Genomic DNA, 20005 nt, shown 5'->3' on the forward strand with positions numbered 1-20005 from the left:
TCCCTTCTTCATATGTCTGATGGCGCTGGAGGTGGTGGTGGGATGGCTGAAGAAGGGGGCGCCGCTCGTCACCATCAGCGACGGCATCACCTCAGTGTCCTGCGGGATGATCTCCAGACTGCCATTGTGGGTACACTACACTCGACTAGACTAGACTAGATGAGACTAAACCAAACTAGACTACACTGCACGAGAGTACTAGAGACTACGCTGGACTAGGCTACACGAGACTAAACTAGACTGGACTACGCTAGACTGCACTACACTACACTAGGGTACACTACACCACACTAGATGATACTAACCTACACTCGATGTGACTAGACTACACAACATTAGACTACACCACACTAGACTAGACTACACCACAGTAGATGAGACTAGACTACACTACACGAGACTCGACTAGACTACACTACACGAGACTCGACTAGACTATACTACCCGAGACTAGGTTAAACTAGACTACACTACACTGCAGAGAGTACACCACACTAGACTAGATGAGACTACACTAGACTACACTACACTCGACTACACAGCTACACAGCAGGGGACCAGTTACAAATGACCATCGCTGGTCAGACAGCAATGTTCTGCATGTTTTTGGTGGGGGGTCCTTACTGATGTTACAAGGAGGGAAGCCCATGTGAGTACCCAGGACTTTCTTGCTGTGCAGCAGCAGTGCAATGTACTGTGCCACCGTACCCACTAGACTACACTACACTACACTAGACTACACTACACTGGACTACACTAGACTACACAAGACTACACAAGACCAGACTACACTAGACTACACTAGACTACACTAGACTAGACTACACTGGACTACACTAGACTACACTGGACTACACTATACTAGACTACACTAGACTACACTAGACTACACTATACTAGACTACACTAGACTACACAAGACTACACTGGACTATACAAGACTACACTGGACTACACTATACTAGACTACACAAGACTACACTGGACTACACTATACTAGACTATACAAGACTACACTGGACTACACTATACTAGACTACACTAGACTACACAAGACTACACAAGACTACACTGGACTACACTATACTAGACTACACAAGACTACACAAGACTACACTGGACTACAATACACTAGACTACACTAGACTACACCAGACTACACTACACTAGACTCTACACCAGACTACGATATACTAGACTACAGTAGACTACACTAGAGTACACTAGACTACACTGGACTACACCAGACTAGACTACACTAGACTCTACACCGGACTACAATATACTAGACTACAGTAGACTACACTGCATTACACTACACTGCACTAGACTACTATATTAGACTACGCTACTCTAGAGTAGACTACACTAGACTACACTCCACTTGATTAGCCAAGGCATTTGCTTTTAAACTTCAAATTTAAGCATGGCAGTAATGATAATAACAATGACAATGAATGAACTAATTTCTTTGAGTACTACATCAGGTATTTATGCTGCTTTATTATAGGTCTGTCTTATATATAAGATAGACCAGACTAGATGAAGAAGAATCTTTATTTGTCACACACACATGCAGTGATGGCGACCAACACACAAGCTTCAAATGGTGGCCAGTGAAATGAGATCTCTGCTTTTGACCCATCCTGGCTTGTCCTTCCTCTGCTCCTGACAGCCGGGGGGGGCTGTCAGGAGCAGTACACAGCGACACACCCGGGGACCAGTTACAAATGAACATCGCTGGTCAGAAGACAATGTTCTGCATTTTTTTGGTGGGGGGTCCTTACTGATGTTACAAGGAGGAAACCCCACGTGAGCACAGGGAGAACATGGAAACTCCACACAGAAAGGACCCTAATTGAGAGATAACCCACCGGAGCACGGTGCCAACAGCGCTCCAGGCGAGAATCTGACCCAGGACCTTCTAGCTGTGCAGCAGCAGTGCAATGCACAGTGCCACCGTACCCACTAGACTAGACTACACTAGACTAGACTACACGAGACTACACGAGTATACACTAGACTACACTACACTAGACTACACTACTCTAGACAACACTGGACTACACTGGACTACACTGGACTAATCTACACGAGACTACACTAGACCAGACGACACTAGACTGGACTGCACTACTCTAGAATACACTAGACTACACAAGACTGGACTACACTAGACCACGCTAGACTACAGTAGACTACACTAGACTACACTGGACTAGACTACACGAGACAACACTAGACTGGACTACACTACTCTAGACTACACTAGACCATGCTAGACTACACCAGATTACACAAGTCTGGTTTGATGCATTATATTGAAATTTGAAGTAAATTAAAGTCGACTGATGATGAATGCACAGGATTGGATAGGACACATGTAGGTGTAAATTACTTAAGTTAGTAAGTTTAACACACATGGGGGGGTGGGGTGGTTCATGGACACAGATTAGGCCTAAATCCCTCTAAATTCCACCTTGAATTTAGATGAGCTGAAATGGCCTTTCTCAGTCATGGTTTAAAATATTCCCAGATTTGCCCCAGTCTTCAGATTTTAGAAGGAAGATTAGAGCTAATCTACGTCTAAGTAAAGTCTTAAATTAGACCTGAGCAGAGGCAGGTTTATTTTTGCATGTGGGGCCTCCAGGTCGACCTTGACAATAGAGAATATGGATCATCTGAACTGAGACCAGCACCAAGACCAGACTGAAAAAATACAACAAAAATAGCCAAATGTACAAAAATTGCCAAATATAAAAATGTACAGAATATACGAAAAGTGACAGAATGAGGTAAATTAAAAGGCCAGAACTGGGGCCAACTGGCCGTGAGAGTATATCTTCCACATAGCAGTGAAACAGTAAAATGGTTATTAATTGACCAGTACAGTGCGAATATAATGTTCAAAATAATGACAATGATAAAAAGTAGTAGTCCAGTTCAGTTCAGTTCAGAAATTATATAAGTCAGTCCTGCTGTTGGCGCTTTCATCACACTATTTATGGCACTTGGACAGTAATAACCTGAGGCTGCACTAATTTGGTAATCTGCCCAGGTACGCGTTCACTAGAGGTTCGCTGTAATTTATGAGCAGATTCTGTGGCGTCACAGGCTCTGGTCTCCTCGGGTGACCTTCTTCTAAGGAGATCTTATCAGTTTATACCTTATTAGCCAAGGCAAACGCTTTTAAACTTCAACTTTAAGCATGACAGTAATGATAATAACAAGCATGATAAACTGAATTTATTTCTTTGATGCTGTTTTATTTTAAGAGTTAGAATTGAGTTGGGGTTTGTACCACATCCTGTTTGATATATATCTATAGTAGTATGAAGTCAGTTTCAGAATTTTGATTTAAGTCATGACGAGAAAGTAAAATAACTACTAATTTACCTTTCGTTTATAGTTTGAAATGAAGCCTTCTGCAGCATAATCAATAAACCAAAAATTTAAAATATTTTTTAAAACATACAATACACCTGAAAATGAACAAAAAACGATAAACCTCTGTATCAACAATTCACATTCTGGCAAAACGTAGGGCAGTTGCATAATTTATGTGAATAATAAAAAGATGCGAGGCAGTTGTTTGAAGACTGCTTTGGATAGGTCACCACTGATTGATTGACGGACTTGGGAAGGTACAATTGCCGAAATGGGAATTTCTCCGCCAGGCTGTTCATGAGAAGCTGCGAGGTGAGCAGCTACATCTACGTGTGGAACCACTTCCGCCTGGTGGAGCTGCCCTGGGACTCGGCCTGGACCTGGTGGCTCACCTTCCTGGGGGTGGATTTCTGCTACTACTGGATCCACCGCTTCGCTCATGGTAAAATCTAATTTAGAAGTATAAAATGATGAATTAAGGTAAAAATAACACTGGATCAATGTGAGAAAAGACATAAAGGTTAGGTATTGACGTGCACGCACAAAGATCAGTACTAGATGCTTTTCATCCATGGCTACTTAATAAGTGCATTTGTAACTACTTAAGTTCAAGTTCAAAGTTTATTACTTGTATCAACTAAAATGGCTTGTGTCCTGCAACTCTGTAAATATAGTAAATGCAAATTTGCATAAAATAAATATATAAAAAAAAAAAAAAACTACATAACAAGGGGTAGCTTGATGCCCCTTTTTCCATTCACCTATATCGTAACCTTGAATATCTGCCGATACCGATACCAATCCGATACCGATCTTTTTCCCTCCCTTAAACAACTAAGCTGTTAATACATTAGTCTGGATGCAGTTTGTTTAACCTAGCCATCTTAAAAACCTCATACTCAAACTGTGAAACAAATATTCTACTCCCCTAAAGGAAGAAATACATAGCCCGCAACATGACTAAGTTATGCTGTGTCAGAGTACCAGAGTGTCAGTCATTCAGCTTCTGGTCTCTGGGACCTGAAAACGCATACGTCTCTGTGGACGGGAACAGAGATGTGAAATCTACCACTTCTTCTGCTGTTCTAAACACACAATGCTGCTGTTCAAAACACAATGCTGCTGTTCTAAACACAAAGCTGCTGTTTTAAACACAAAGCTGCTGTTTTAAACACAATGCTGCTGTTCTAAACACAAAGCTGCTGTTTTAAACACAATGCTGCTGTTCTAAACACACAATGTTGATGTTCTAACCACACAATGCTGCTGTTCTAAACACACAATGCTGCTGTTCAAAACACAATGCTGCTGTTCTAAACACACAATGCTGCTGTTCTAAAGACGCAATGCTGCTGTTCTAAACACAATGCTGCTGTTCTAAACACAAAGCTGCTGTTTTAAACACAAAGCTGCTGTTCTATAAACACAAAGCTGCTGTTCAAAACACAATGCTGCTGTTCTAAAGACGCAATGCTGCTGTTCTAAACACACAATGCTGCTGTTCTAAACACACAATGTTGATGTTCTAAACACACAATGCTGCTGTTCTAAACACACAATGCTGCTGTACTAAACACAATGCTGCTGTTCTGAACACACAATGCTGCTGTTCTAAACACACAATGCTGCTGTTCAAAACACAATGCTGCTGTTCTAAACACACAATGCTGCTGTTCAAAACACACAATGTTGATGTTCTAACCACACAATGCTGCTGTTCTAAACACACAATGCTGCAGTTCTAAACATACAGTGTGCTGTTCTAAAGACGCCATGCTGCTGTTCTAAACACAATGCTGCTGTTCTTAACACACAATGCTGCTGTTCTAAACACAATGCTGCTGTTCTAAACACACAATGCTGCTGTTCTAAACACAAAGCTGCTGTTCTAAACACAAAGCTGCTGTTCTATAAACACAATGCTGCTGTTCTATAAGCACAAAGCTGCTGTTCAAAACACAATGCTGCTGTTCTAAACACACAATGCTGCTGTTCTAAACACACAATGCTGCTGTTCTAAACACACAATGTTGATGTTCTAACCACACAATGCTGCTGTTCTAAACACACAATGCTGCTGTTCAAAACACAATGCTGCTGTTCTAAACACACAATGCTGCTGTTCTAAACACACAATGCTGCTGTTCAAAACACAATGCTGCTGTTCTAAACACACAATGCTGCTGTTCAAAACACAATGCTGCTGTTCTAAACACACAATGCTGCTGTTCTAAACACACAATGTTGATGTTCTAACCACACAATGCTGCTGTTCTAAACACACAATGCTGCAGTTCTAAACACACAGTGTGCTGTTCTAAAGACGCCATGCTGCTGTTCTAAACACAATGCTGCTGTTCTAAACACACAATGCTGCTGTTCTAAACACAAAGCTGCTGTTCTAAACACAAAGCTGCTGTTCTATAAACACAATGCTGCTGTTCTATAAGCACAAAGCTGCTGTTCAAAACACAATGCTGCTGTTCTAAACACACAATGCTGCTGTTCTAAACACACAATGTTGATGTTCTAACCACACAATGCTGCTGTTCTAAACACACAATGCTGCTGTTCTAAACACACAGTGTGCTGTTCTAAAGACGCCATGCTGCTGTTCTAAACACAATGCTGCTGTTCTAAACACACAATGCTGCTGTTCTAAACACAAAGCTGCTGTTCTAAACACAAAGCTGCTGTTCTATAAACACAATGCTGCTGTTCTATAAGCACAAAGCTGCTGTTCAAAACACAATGCTGCTGTTCTAAACACACAATGCTGCTGTTCTGAACACACAATGCTGCTGTTCTAAAGACGCAATGCTGCTGTTCTAAACACACATTGCTGCCGTTCTGAACACACAATGTTGATGTTCTAACCACACAATGCTGCTGTTCAAAACACAATGCTGCTGTTCTGAACACACAATGCTACACAATGCATTTCCGACCACAAAGACATTGGTCTGTCGATGAGTTAAAAAGTTCAATGTAGAATATCCATTTACATGCTGTATCTTTGTCATCAATATCAACATTATGTTTTCATATTCGTTTTTTATTATAGGCATAATAATTAATAGAAGCAAATAATATAATTTATAGCACTCAAAAGGATGTATTCTTCTGTGTGCAAACATTAGTTTAACACAGAAGTTTTATTTATTTTATGTGTTATTTTTTTAAATGTCCTTATTTTTCTATGCTATTTCCTTTTTACCTATTGTATGAACAGTAAAGCACTTGGAATTATCTCTCCCTCACTTGCTCCCCCTCCCTCACTCGCCCCCTCTCTCTCTCTCTCTCTCTCTGAATGTTCTAATTAATCAAATGAACGAAGAGTTGGAAAATCGAAGTCACTCGTCAAAACCATAAACCGAAAACCAATCATTGCACTTCAGAGTAAAACACAGCACACATCTGTCTTGTCTATCTTATTTTAACTACAACTCTGCATCGAGATTTATGGAATTATTACTTTAAAAAGTAACAGCCGCAGTAAAACTGGATTTCACTGTGATGGTTACATTTTGCAATTTGTCCACGGTTCACATGCGAGCCGAACCGTGGGGGGCGATCCGTGCGAATCATCTACGTTCCATTTCCATCTACGTCCTTCTGGTCGTAGTGGGGGGGCGTGGGTCTGCAGCGGTGTTGAATGGCACCAGGTTGACACGGAAGCACGGCGTTAAGCTCTCCGCCGCTCACCCGTGTTCCATGGGGGAGTGGGCGCTGGGCGCTGGCCGTGGCGCAGGTTGTGACATACGTCGCTAAAAGTTAAGTCAGGCATTTACGCCGTAGTTTACGCTAATGGATCGGATCTGTTTATGCTTTTTTTACCCGACATCCAATCCAGTGATTTTGGCCAGTATTGGGCCGATAACGATACTGAGTATCGTATTGGCACATCCCTGTAAAATACATAAAGTGGGGCCAATGTAGGAGTGAACCAATGGGCTTGACAAATAGTAAAGATAATAATATGATAAATACAACTTAGTGAAGCAGGAAAGAGTCAGACAGGGAATACAAAATATTACGGGAAATAAGAAATAAATCCCACCAATGCCCAATGACCATTATTGTCTGAAGAATCTCTAAGCTTCATATTTTCTGGCCTGATGTGGAATCATACGGCTGCAAACAGAGATGACGATGAGCGATTGTGAGATCTTAACTTAGCCGCTGTCACCGAAGGGAGGAACCTGCACGATAACACGCACGTTATGCTTTGCTCTTTGCTAGAGGAAGTCGTTCCTCTCCGAATTTCATGCAGCTGGCTTTTGAACGGTCCAGATGTGATGTGATAGTTTGGAGTCTGCAGAGACCCACGGCGCTGCCTCGCGTTGTCAGAGCCGCCAACAGTAAATACCGGTCGCTCAAGAGGAGTAAGCTCTGGGGACGTCACCCGCCCGAGAAATAGACAAGTTGAAATAATAAAATATTAGGGCTACGCTGTCTCGGTGCTGGCTCGACGTCTTTACAAGTACTCATGGATGGATTTCCATGTCCGTTTGTTAATGCCTGTGGCAGCTGCTGGCATGCCACTGAGTATATCAGAGGGGCGGCATTATTTGTGTGCCGGATTGATTGTTTCACATCTAACATGTCCGACATGTCCAAATAGTTTTTGGTCAAAAGTCCGCCCGTGGCTATGTAGATATTTCAATCTGAATAAACACAAGTTGTGTGTTTTAAAAAGTCCGGAGCCAAGTGTTTTCTACGCCGCAATCCCCCTCGGCTCTGCCAACTTTGCTTAAGTAATTATGCTCTCCCAAGGCCATAAAGCATGTAAACAAAGTCCCAGACGTTGTCGTTATCGTTCCATAAAACCTGGTTATTCCAGATGCTCAAGAGGCAATCAGCGATAACCTAAGATAGCTTTCGCTTACGTAAGCGTCAAGTTGCTCAAGCGGCTGCAGGAACATCGCTTGGAGCTAATTGACTGCTAATTGAAGTCCAGTTCCACCGATGAACTTCCCTGCGTGTCTTCACTATTTCACTTTATTGATGCCGAGTGGAATGCAGAGTGCAGCATTTAATATTTCCAGATATCAATAAAGAATGTGGCGTTTACCATTGGAGCACATTATTAGTAGAAAAAAGGCAAAAAGATCACATAGGATCGGATAACACTTTATTAATCCCCAGGGGGAAGTTCAGAGATGCAGCCTGAAAATCCATTGCCTAAACACATAAACTGGGAATTTATAATGTCGCAAGCGTATTTCCATTCCATTTCCTTTTTAATCCTGTCCTTTTTTTTCGACAGGGCGAAAAATGAAAAGACAATTCACTTTGCCTTCCGTAACCTAGCCGGCATAATTTCTCGCTGGCTTCCTGAGTCACAGTCTTAATTCCCCTCAAGGAGCATGCAGGTGCATTTTGGGTCAAACTAAATGAATATAAAGTTCCCGTTCCACCTGATTGACTTCATACAGACTTTATACGGTAATTTAACTGACCACTGTGCCAATATACTGTCGGCTCCGGTTGAATGATATCACTCTCGACCTGAAAGAAATTGGATATCATCTGAAGTGTAGGAGTCACTGTAGGAATGACTCTTACGCTGTCATTTATCTGCTTTGTTCATTCAGCTGGAAATCTTTTTTTTTTTTTTTTGCTTCTTTTTTTTTTCTAAAGCGTGGTATGGTATTTTTTCACTTTATGCCTCGAAAAGTTTTCCACTTTACTTTCATTTCCTCAGCCTGCCTTTGGGGTTGTTATTATGGAACATTGTGGGGTCACAGATAATTGTCTGGTGCTGGGCAGCCGCAGTGCTCGCTAAGGATATAAGCTTTTCCCCTTGTTACCAGAGGGAAACGGCTGTGTGACCACGCCGCAGGGCAGGCACGGTCCCTGGGCCCCGCTCCACCGGGGTGAGGTCATCTCGGTCAACCGAGCTCTGAACTCCGGCTCAGACCAAGGTAGAGGCCCGAGCCGCCAGGATACGGTGTCTGAGATGTCTTTGAGGATTTACGACGGACGGAGGATGCTGAGTTGCAGCATTTTGGTAATGGGATATTATGTCATGTAGATAATATGTTTTAATGAGTGTTGAGCTGTCTCTTCATATTCTGCAGGGACTTGTTCTCAAGCACAGTTTTAAATTTTGCCATCTTGTGCCTCATTGGAGTTGGGACGATGTGGGACAAATAAAGAAACTGTACTGAGCTGAACTGGGAAGAATGCCTCTGTCATCCTATTGTGTCAAGAATTATGAGCTATAAATCTTGTGAAAAAAAAGAGAAAGATTACAATAGAAAGCTGCAAAGGAAGGGACATCCTCGGTTGGGAAATATGAGCCCCTATTAGCTTTGCTGTAAAATATTATTTTCAGTTTGAACAGCTTTACGGCTTTTTTTTTTTTTCTTCTCCAAAGTTTCCCCTCTCATGTCTTCCACTTGAAAGGACGGCTTCAGCCTAATTGAATGGAAAGTGCTTTGAAAAGCGGTCGGTTGTCTCCGCTGATGCCATCTTTATTGAGACATTACTGCTCTGGTCTGACTGCGCTGGCCCAGACACCGTGGTTTCAAGATGGCAACAAACGAAAGGGAAACTACAGCGGTCTTCGAGAGCTTTGGAGTCAAACTTCCACTTGCATTTGCCTTTTGTGCTCTGGAATCCAGCCCGGAGGACATCCTTTGTCCACATACGGACCTTGCACCGCAAGGATATGTCAGCAACCTGACCTCTCTCAGAGCCCCTTGGTTACTTGCAGGATAGGTGCGCCGTGTTTATCGTAACCTCTGTGCCTGTATTCAACAGATAAGCACTGTCACTGATAAACAGGTTTGTGCAAAGTGGAAGAATAAATATTTGAAGGATCAGTATACAGACACTAGTTAAATATGGGGATTGTTCAGCTTCACTCTCAATACCCAATCTTGATTCCTTCACTACTTGTTTTGAGCTATGGGGCAATGTTAAAATGTATGCGCATGGCAATTGCAAATTTCTTCAGTCACTGCCGTGTTTTATGTTGCAAGTAGCCTCTGCGTAATAAATGGGAATGGCAAGTTAAAGAAAACAATTCTTAAGACATGTCTGCCCACCCTTAACTGCAGCTCAACCTCAGCATCCTTTATTTCTTTCAACAAACCGTTTGACGGTATGCATTTACGTTTATAATGGTTCTATTTCAAACAAGCTCGGAGCCAGAGGAGTTTTGGGTGAGTTGCTCTCGGGGCCAATGGTGGCATTCAGATGCGGCCGTGTTGTTGACAGCCTTGTTGATTCTGTTTACCCTAACCTCACGTCATGGCTCCCACTAATGGCAGCCCTGCGCTACGGCAGTGCCTATATCAAGGCCAGCCGGCCGGGGTGAGGCCATTAATCAGTGAGTCAGTCTTCCGTGCTTTGATTATATGTGGGGTCATGAAGTTATGCCGTAGCTTTGCGGCTGCGTGTCTCCCATATACTGTATCCAGAGAGCCGCCGGCATCACTGGTGACACCAAAGCTCCCTGCACGGTTCCATACCACATCCAGCAGCTTGTTCGCTGTTTGTGTTTGCCAGTGGCAGCAAGGGCACTCACAATTCAAACAATACCACAAAAAATAAATCTTATGCATGAGGAGCATGGCAACTCCCAACCGTTCTGCAACCATTGTTTCTTGTTCTAAGTTACCAAGGATTCTTGTACAAAATCACCCAGATAATAACTAATAACTAACTTTCTTGACACCCAGCATCCATGCAAGGAGGCGCTGTTATCAATAATCAAGGTGGCGGAATAATAATATTAATTATTTTTATTGCTATTATTATTATAATGAAAATGAACTTTATTTGCATTTCTAAAGCACTTTACTAAGCGATTAGTAGTCGATCAATTTTAGACGCTGCTGAACTTCAAGCAGTCCAGCTTCCAGCACTCAGTAGAGGGGAGGTCTTTCCAACAGGCTTGACCCCCCCAGTCATCACCCCTTCGACCCTGCCACAACCAGCCTTCAACCACCTCCTCGAGATTCTCCCCCTTCTGTTCCATCAGAAAGGCTGACCGACGGTTTGTAAACCACCAAGGTGTGGATGATGCCAAAGGGATCCCACAAAGGGCTTATTCCCACCAGGAGAGGCCAAGGAACGCTTTCAGAAACATGTTGTTTGATTCCTCTCAGTGCTCTCAAAACCACCCAAGAATGTCAAATTGATGCAGGTAGGATGGTAAACTGGATCATGGACAACCTCACAGGCGGCTGCAGACCTTTTTTTAGGATGTCGTGTCGAGCAGCACGGGCGCACGCACCAGACTTGAGAATGACCTTGAGTTCAAATCATCTCCAGAGGTCCTCCAACGATTCCTCCGCAGTGATGTGCGTCGGCATGCACCGAAGTTTTTTTGGTGAAATTTGACCGGCAGCTGTCATTCTCGAGCCCCGCGTTGTGTATTCACTCTTATTTAACTTGGCTTGGTTAAGGTTAGTCCACTTAGTTATCCAACAACAGGTTAATAAATGACCCCCAAAACAAACATGAAAGAAACTGAATGAACCCTGAGTGAGGATGAACGTGATGACATTCAGGCCTGCCCTTGTAACTAATTTCAAAAGGGTGTCGGGAACCAGGTATCAAACGAGAATACCGTACCACATCGATGTAGCATTAAATACTGGAAGGCTTTTGAGCTGGCTTTATCTGGTATTTTGTGCTCATTCTTGTTTGGAAGATCACTGGAGAATTGCTTGGCTTGTGTGTCCGCAGCGCGACCATTCCTTTAACCGTGGAGTCAGCAGCATTTTAAGACCAACAGATGTCTTCGCCTGTCTTTTCTACTCCTCCCCTCCCCTCGTCCTCCCCCCCTCTCAGTGTGGCAGACTGATGGTGGATGTTATTGTTGAAAAGAGGAATGCCTCTGGGGGGGGGGGGGGGTATCCTCCCCTTTGGACGAGCTACCATAAATCTCTGCTCTGACTGCAGGTTCCTGGCCTGGTCCGGGTTCGAGGCGCGGGCCCCCAGCTTGTTTGCCCACTGGCCAGTTCTGTCCTGTCTGTGGGCTTTGGTCAGGATGTGGTGGAACCAGCCTGCTGAGCTCTGAGAGTCAGGCATAACATCAACAGTGGTCTGTGTGTGTGTGTGTGTGTGTGTGTGTGTGTGTGTGTGTGTGTGTGTGTGTGTGTGTGTGTGTGTGTGTAATGTGTTTCTTTTGCAGGGTAATCAAGGGAAAGACCACACCAAGGTCAACTTTTGGATTCAATCATTAAGCTACATCATACACAACAACACAGTAAACTTGCCTGTGTGTGTGTGTGTGTGTGTGTGTGTGTGTGTGTGTGTGTGTGTGTGTGTGTGTGTGTGTGTGTGTGCGTGTGCGTGCGTGTGTGTCTATTGTTCAGTATCTGCATTTGATGATGGCAGGCCTATTCGACTGGTGGTCACATCAATGTAGATTTGTCTTGTTTTGAATAAGATAGACCAGGGGTCGGGAACCTACGGCTTGCGAGCCAATTATGGCTCTTTCGATGACGGTATATGGCTCACAGACATTTTTGAGCTAAAATTTTTCATCACAATCAACAAGTAATAAATAATTTATTCGTAAAACAGGTAAGCGAAATTACAATTTTGAAAATCAAATTCAAAATATAAATGTGGCGGACAAAGGGGCGTAGTCAAGCACCGGCTGCGGACCACAGAAAGACTCCGGGCGCCTTTCACTCAGCCCCCTGCCCCCCCCCCCCCCCGGGTCTCTGCTCAGGCGCCACTTGTGGGAGTCTGCCCACAGGTGAGGGTTTAGGGAGGGAGACAGACTTTTTCTGGCCGTGGTGCGCCCACATGGCCAGAGTTTTATTGTTCATTTCAACATGCGGCACGCAGGGCACAATTATATACATATCACTGAGGATTATTATAATAATTGTGGATAATAATGATCCTCTTGGGCGCAGGAGGAACGGCGTTCCACTGCTGGGCTGCTTACGAGCCCGTGCGCCGATCCCCTCTGTAAGACAGACGAAGAAAACTCCCTGCCTCCAGTCGGACCAATCAGCTCAACACAAGTGGACAGAGATGGAAAAAACTTCAATATGTATGTGACAAATAATCTCTTGAACTTGAACTTGAACCTGAAGACCAGCTGATTCTTAAAACTCGGAAGGAGCTTCCCGTCACATATCACACGATGCAAATGAGTATTGCCGTATTGAGCATGTTTGGCTCGACATACGCATGTGAGCAGTCTTCCTGGCACCTGAGAGACATGAAGAGCAACCTCACTCACGTTGAACTGATGGAAGCCTCAACGCAGCATGAAGCTTAACCTCACTACGTATGAAGCAGACGACAAGGCCACCAGCAAAACCATGCAGCACCACAAGTCGCATTAATGGTAAAAAGTATTTCATTTATTATTGGTTAGCTACAATATAATAACAATATTATTAAGAAGAGAGGGATTTGTTATACCTTAAAAATGTGTGCCTTACTTAAAAAATGCATGCATTAAGTTGCATTCAATTTCATTAAATATTATATGGCTCACAAGGAAATACATTTAGAAATATTTGGCTTTTATGGCTCTCCCAGCCAAAAAGGTTCCCGACCCCTGAGATAAGAGGGTTATAGCAACAACATAGACCATTGGTTCAAAACGAAATATGTCCTGGTTTATCCCCCCCTTGTTAATGCAGCAATAATAACAATAATTATTGCTTCAGGCAGCAATACACGAGGTCCAGTTTATTGGTTTTAGGTACGTATTACAGTTTTTTTGTTTCTGTGAAACGCATCATAAGTTACAAAAGTAACAAACGCCGTGAACTTACATCCGGACCAATCAACATGGACTTACGTCCCAGCATGTTGCTCTTCTGGCGTTCAGTTTAGATATCCCTGAAGAACACTGTTTTACGAATTATGATCTTTCCTGGGTGACGCAGTGCGGACACAAAGGAAAAGGTTCTTCAGATTGTGGCTTTGGTGAACAATATTTTAACCATTTGTTATTATTATATGTGAATATAAGCATACCTAGTACATTTTCTGCTGCATGTGTTTCAACTTCAGTAGACCAACTTCCAACATACGTCATTTGTGACAATTGTTAATAATTTCCAACGGATAAGCCGTCGTGTCTTAAATACAGTCTGTACAAATTGCAGTTTTCTTTCTTTGTGTTTCACTACCATGAGTCAAATTTTCCTGACTTCCTTCGCTTTCACTTATTGCGAATGATAACGCCCTAAGGAAGCAGTTACCATCAGCCACAATGGATTTTGTTTCACAAGGGTCACTCATTTCTTTAGCTTTATCTATTTTAAAATTATTATTTGAATGACAGATACATTTAAACAAAGTTTCTTTTATTGATAGGCAGGAAATGTAAGTTTCTATTTTTCAGATTCTATATTTACATCCGTTTAATTTAAAATTGTCATAGTGATCTACACCAATGCAGCCAGTAAACGGCTCAGCATATGTTATTTGGAATGTTGTATTAAACATAGTTTGTCTTCTTGGCAATTCTGTAATTGCAATATGATCTCTTCCCGGAACATTAGCATTTATCCGACCAGACTTTTTCATATCCCGATGAAGATTATTTCCTTTAATCAAAACATCATCTAGTTCATTTTGTGTCCTTCTGCAGACGTTCTGGATCTTGTTCTTAAGAACTGCTGTTAAACTCATAGCAGCACTCTGTTTATTTCTGGAGTCTCCAAACTGTAAATAATCCTGATTAAATGAGCCCCTTAACACTGACAGATATGGCAAATTAATATTGGAAATTTTGTCATTAGTCTTGTTTCACAGTATTTTTCTTTAGTCCTTTTTTTTTATATTGTGACTGACCTCAAGGACTGGACTTTTTTACTGTCTTAGACTTTTGGATAGTTTTTGACATCTTTAACATTAACAAAAACAAACCTTGTAATTACTTTGCATGACAATAACAATAAATACATGTGATTTTATAAACATAATACATAAATGTTTAATTTATAAATTAGTAAATTTAAGTGGTGATTTCTTGCCTTGAATTACATTTTCAACAAGTTACGTTTCCATGAAATACAAGAAACATGGTGTTTCTGTGAGTAATTTCTATATCACGGCTTCTATTTTTCCGACTCCTCGCTGGATCTTGGATGCATCACCCAATCATACAGTTCATTTTAATTAATCTGGCAAAGTAACGGGGAGGTTAGCATATCAATTGAACAGATCCACAGACATCTACTAGGTAAGAAGATACATAAACATACAAAGGCATGGTTTGTAATCTCTTACCACTCCAGAACGATAGTCTACACTGCACACTGGACATTGTACGGGTATGTACGTTCTGAATCAGAACCTGCACATTTGCAGTACGTGGTGTGATGATGTCGTTAAGCATCTTACTGTAAATCTCATCTCGTTCATTTTGTGTACAAACCATGGCGTTCTCCGTATGTGGATCAATTTGGATGAAACTTAAACCACAAGATGTTTGTGACATGCCAGTTCTAAAGAGGTGTAACGGCGTTTGTAGCAGCGTTCGTAGCTTCTGCCGTTCTTCTGTTTCAAATAGTTTTAGCTTGAAACATTTTTTCCCAAGCAATTACTATCGGGCTGGACCCTTAAATATAGCTGCAGGCAGCAATACACAAGCTCCAGTTTAGTCATGTAAAGTACGTATTACAGGTTTCCGAGGTTCCGTAGAAAGCACATCGTTTTACATCGACACCAATAACAAATTTCCCAATTCTTCAATCTCCAATGTTAGACCCGTTTAACATGGTTGATATACAACCAAATTAATTGTCTATAAGATTTTAGTGTTTGGGGTTTTGTGAAACGCAGCACAAGTTACACTTTTCTGAGTTTCCATTAAACTCAGCATCGGCTCGGTTTTGTCTGTGTACGCGCAGCAAACGCAGAAATACTTGGGGTCCAGGTATGTCCTTCGATTACCTCGACAACCGTTCATCCGATCTACTTCACACTTGGCGGGTGTATTGCTGGGGGCCCAAGGTTGTGCAGTGTCGAATTTGGTGCAATTTGAACACGCGACACGTGTTATATTAATAAACTTTGAATAAACAGGGAGCCAGCGGGGGGCGGGACTCTGCGACTGAGTCACAAAGACTGTCTTTCCCCCGGTGTACGACTTTCACGGGAACTGACCGGTAGTTTCAATCTTCTATTGCCGAACACAGGACTCAAACCATTGTCGTTTTTGTGGCATTAAAATGTCTTCGAAAGCCTTAAGATTTTGAACGGGAATACATTATTGCTATTGCTACTGTTGCTCCGAATGTAGATCAATATTGATCAGACTCGAACAACAAAGCGTCGAACAAGATATCAACAATGTCAGTGTGTTCTGCCCTTGTCGTTTTCAGATAGTTTTAGCCCGAAAGACGCAGAGGTTAAAAATAAAAAAACGCAGAGCAATATCAGTAGGCGGCCTGCACCTCTGATAATGATAATAATAAATATAGCTGTAGGCAGCAATACATGGGGTCCGTTATTGACACCAATTACACATTTTTGAGTTCCCATTGGAATGTCACTTCATGCTGTTGCGCATCTTTACGTCAGCATTACATCTAACAGGAGTTAAACTTTTTCAAGTTTCCATTGAACGCAGCATCGGCTGACGTAACGATCATAGTGACATGCAGAATTCCTATCGCAAGCCGATACACTTGCTGGTGTTATGACTTTATCCTAAAATTGAGAAGGTGTCTGTCTACTACTGTGGACTAGTGTCTCTGTAGTCCACAGAGCCCTGCCTCGCGGTGTCTCTGTGGAAGGAAATCACTCCGTGTGGAAGTTCCCGACAACACGCGTCCATTCAAACGCATTCAACACTGCGTGACCCTCAGAGATTTCATCAACTTTTTAAACTTTTTTTTTTGGACTGAAATAAAACGTTTCGAAGCGGTTTATCTGGAGCTCCAAGCGAACTCAATGTGCGAGGACACAAACAGAGAATATGTTTTTGATTGTTTTCGACTCCTACAGTTTGTGTGTTATGACCGGCTGGAATGCCGCAAAATAAGGAGGGACACGGCACCGGGTTAGGCGAGGCGAGGCAAGGTTATTTATATAGCACATTTCAACAACAAGGCAATTGAATGTTATTTACATAAAACATCAAAAGCATTAAGACAAAGTGCAAAAGAAGAGGAAAGAACACATTATGAAGTTAAGAAATAGAATACATAGAATGCATAAAATCATAATAAATAAATTCATAAAGTCATAAAAGTTATAGTGTGGTGCAAGAATGAATTAAAGGTTTTTCAGTTTTCTTGAAGTTTGTTCTGGATATGAGGTGCATAAAAACCCAGCGCTGCTTCGCCACGTTTAGGTTTGACTCTGGGGACAGAAGGCAGAGCTGTCCCAGACGACCTGGGAGGTCTGGACGGTTCCTCATGCAGCAGAAGATCAGAAACTTATTTTGGCCCTAAACCATCCGGTGCTTTATAAACCAAGGGACGTATTTTGAAATCAGTCATTTGACGGACAGGAAGCCGGTGTGAAGGTGTGAGAGCTGGAGTGTTATGATCCACGTTCTTGGTCTTAGTGAGGACTCGTTCTGACTCTGATCCATCTTTTAGGGAGACCTGTTAAGACGCCATTACAGTAGTCGAGTCTACTAAAGATAAATGCACGGACAGGTTTTTCCGAATTCTGCTGATTCTGCTATTCTGAAGGTCATAGCAACATAAAACTTTTTGACATAATATTAAACAATTTTGAATAAAGGATGAATGGGGGATTTCTTAAAAAAGGGTGCCCGCGTGGAATTCTGGGTTACGGACTTGCCTAACGCATACTACTACTACTACTTCTGCGAGATCCACACAGAAGAGTGAAGACAGCACGATGGAGAAGTACAAACACAAACGTGGGTTTCAGAAACGGAAATTTAACGAAGTAGCCGAGGAAGAAAGAGCAAAGCTTCCAAAAACAAGCGACTTCTTGAAGATGAAAGACGAGAGCGTCACCACCGGAGACGGTCAGAACGAGGTGCAAGAGGACGTGCCGGAGCCGGAGCCAGCTGCTACTGCAACCGTACAACTGCCGCGGTCGCATCTCTGCATGAGCATCCCGCGAACGGGGAAACATGTTCCTGAGAAGGGAGACGCAAATGTCAAACGTTATGTTGTGGGGGCATTGCAAGGTGCACTGTCACCGACTATGTTTTCATCTGTTATGGTGCTCCCACTCCAGGTTTGGTGGAGTAGAGTGCGCCGGGCTGTTTCATAGTAATCATTTCATGTAGGCATCAACTGCACAGTGCATGCAGGAAGGGAGGAGGAAGGCAGGAGGGAGGCAGGAGGGAGGGAGGAGGAAGGCAGGAGGAAGGAAGGGAGGAGGGAGGGAGGAGGGAGGCAGGAGGAAGGCAGGAGGAAGGCAGGAGGTAGAAAGGCAGGAGGAAGGAAGGAGGAAGGCACTAGGAAGGAAGGAGGAAGGCAGGAGGAAGGGAGGAGAAAGGAAGGAATGAGGAAGGGAGGAGGAAGGTAGGAGGGAGGGAGGAGGGAGGCAGGAGGAAGGCAGGAGGAAGGAAGGCAGGAGGAAGAAAGGAAGGAGGAAGAAAGGCAGGAGGAAGGCAGGAGGATGAAAGGCAGGAGGGAGGGAGGAGGAAGGCAGGAGGAAGGCACTAGGAAGGAAGGAGGAAGGGAGGAGAAAGGAAGGAAGGAGGAAGGGAGGAGGAAGGTAGGAGGGAGGGAGGAGGGAGGCAGGAGGAAGGAAGGCAGGAGGAAGAAAGGCAGGAGGATGAAAGGCAGGAGGGAGGGAGGAGGAAGGCAGGAGGAAGGCACTAGGAAGGAAGAAGGAAGGCAGGAGGAAGAAAGGCAGGAGGAAGGGAGGAGGGAGGGAGGGAGGAGAAAGGCAGGAGGAAGGCACTAGGAAGGAAGGAGGAAGGCAGGAGGAAGGGAGGAGAAAGGAAGGAAGGAGGAAGGGAGGAGGAAGGCAGGAGGAAGAAAGGCAGGAGGAAGGGAGGAGGAAGAAAGGAAGGAGGAAGGGAGGAGGAAGAAAGGCAGGAGGAAGGGAGGAGGGAGGGAGGAGGAAGGAAGGAGGAAGGCAGGAGGAAGGCACTAGGAAGGAAGGAGTAAGGTAGGAGGAAGGGAGGAGGAAGAAATGAAGGAGGAAGGGAGGAGGAATGCAGGAGGAAGAAAGGAAGGAGGAATGCAGGAGGAAGGGAGGAGGAAGGAAGGAGGAAGGGAGGAGGAAGGAAGGAGGAAGGCAGGAGGAATGCAGCCTGCAGACTGAATAGCAAGTGGAACACTGACTCGTTTCACCACTGGCAGTTTGTACCGGGTAATAAATTCATATTTGGCGTCATTTTTGGTGTTAACAAGTTTATTTTTTTTGCCCTGGCGGGCTGATGCATACATAGATAGAGGGGAAGGTCCGTGTTCGTCCCAAACTCATTTTCCATCATCCATTGTTCCCGGGACGACAGGGGGCTGTTAGTCTCTAACCCTTGTGGGGTCGTCCGTCTCCGTGGGCTGTCTCTGAACGCTGTGCAGTCCCAGCCGCCGGCGCATGGGCTGGATGGGAATGACCTCCAGGAGACGAAGCCCGAACCACCAGACGTCTGAGACGTCCCGGTTCTAACGAGGCCCCGAACGTGCCTGCGCGTCCTGCCGCTGACGTGTTTCAGATACTTTTTAGCCCGAAA

At 43.5% G+C, this 20005-nt stretch overlaps 1 protein-coding gene across 1 annotated transcript in view; it reads left to right on the plus strand.

Moving 5' to 3' along the window:
* The window catches only part of agmo (alkylglycerol monooxygenase), a 56473-nt gene that overhangs the window by 5197 nt on the left and 31271 nt on the right, over nt 1–20005 (plus strand). Inside the window, exons 2-3 of the mRNA XM_080006162.1 lie at nt 1–126; nt 3678–3829. The exon at nt 1–126 is cut by the window's left edge and continues 5 nt beyond it. Coding sequence (XP_079862288.1) covers nt 1–126; nt 3678–3829 — 278 coding nt within the window. The remainder of the gene's footprint in view (nt 127–3677; nt 3830–20005) is intronic.

The sequence above is a fragment of the Zeus faber genome (assembly GCF_960531495.2).
Source record: "Zeus faber genome assembly, chromosome: 8".
NCBI lineage: Eukaryota > Metazoa > Chordata > Actinopteri > Zeiformes > Zeidae > Zeus > Zeus faber.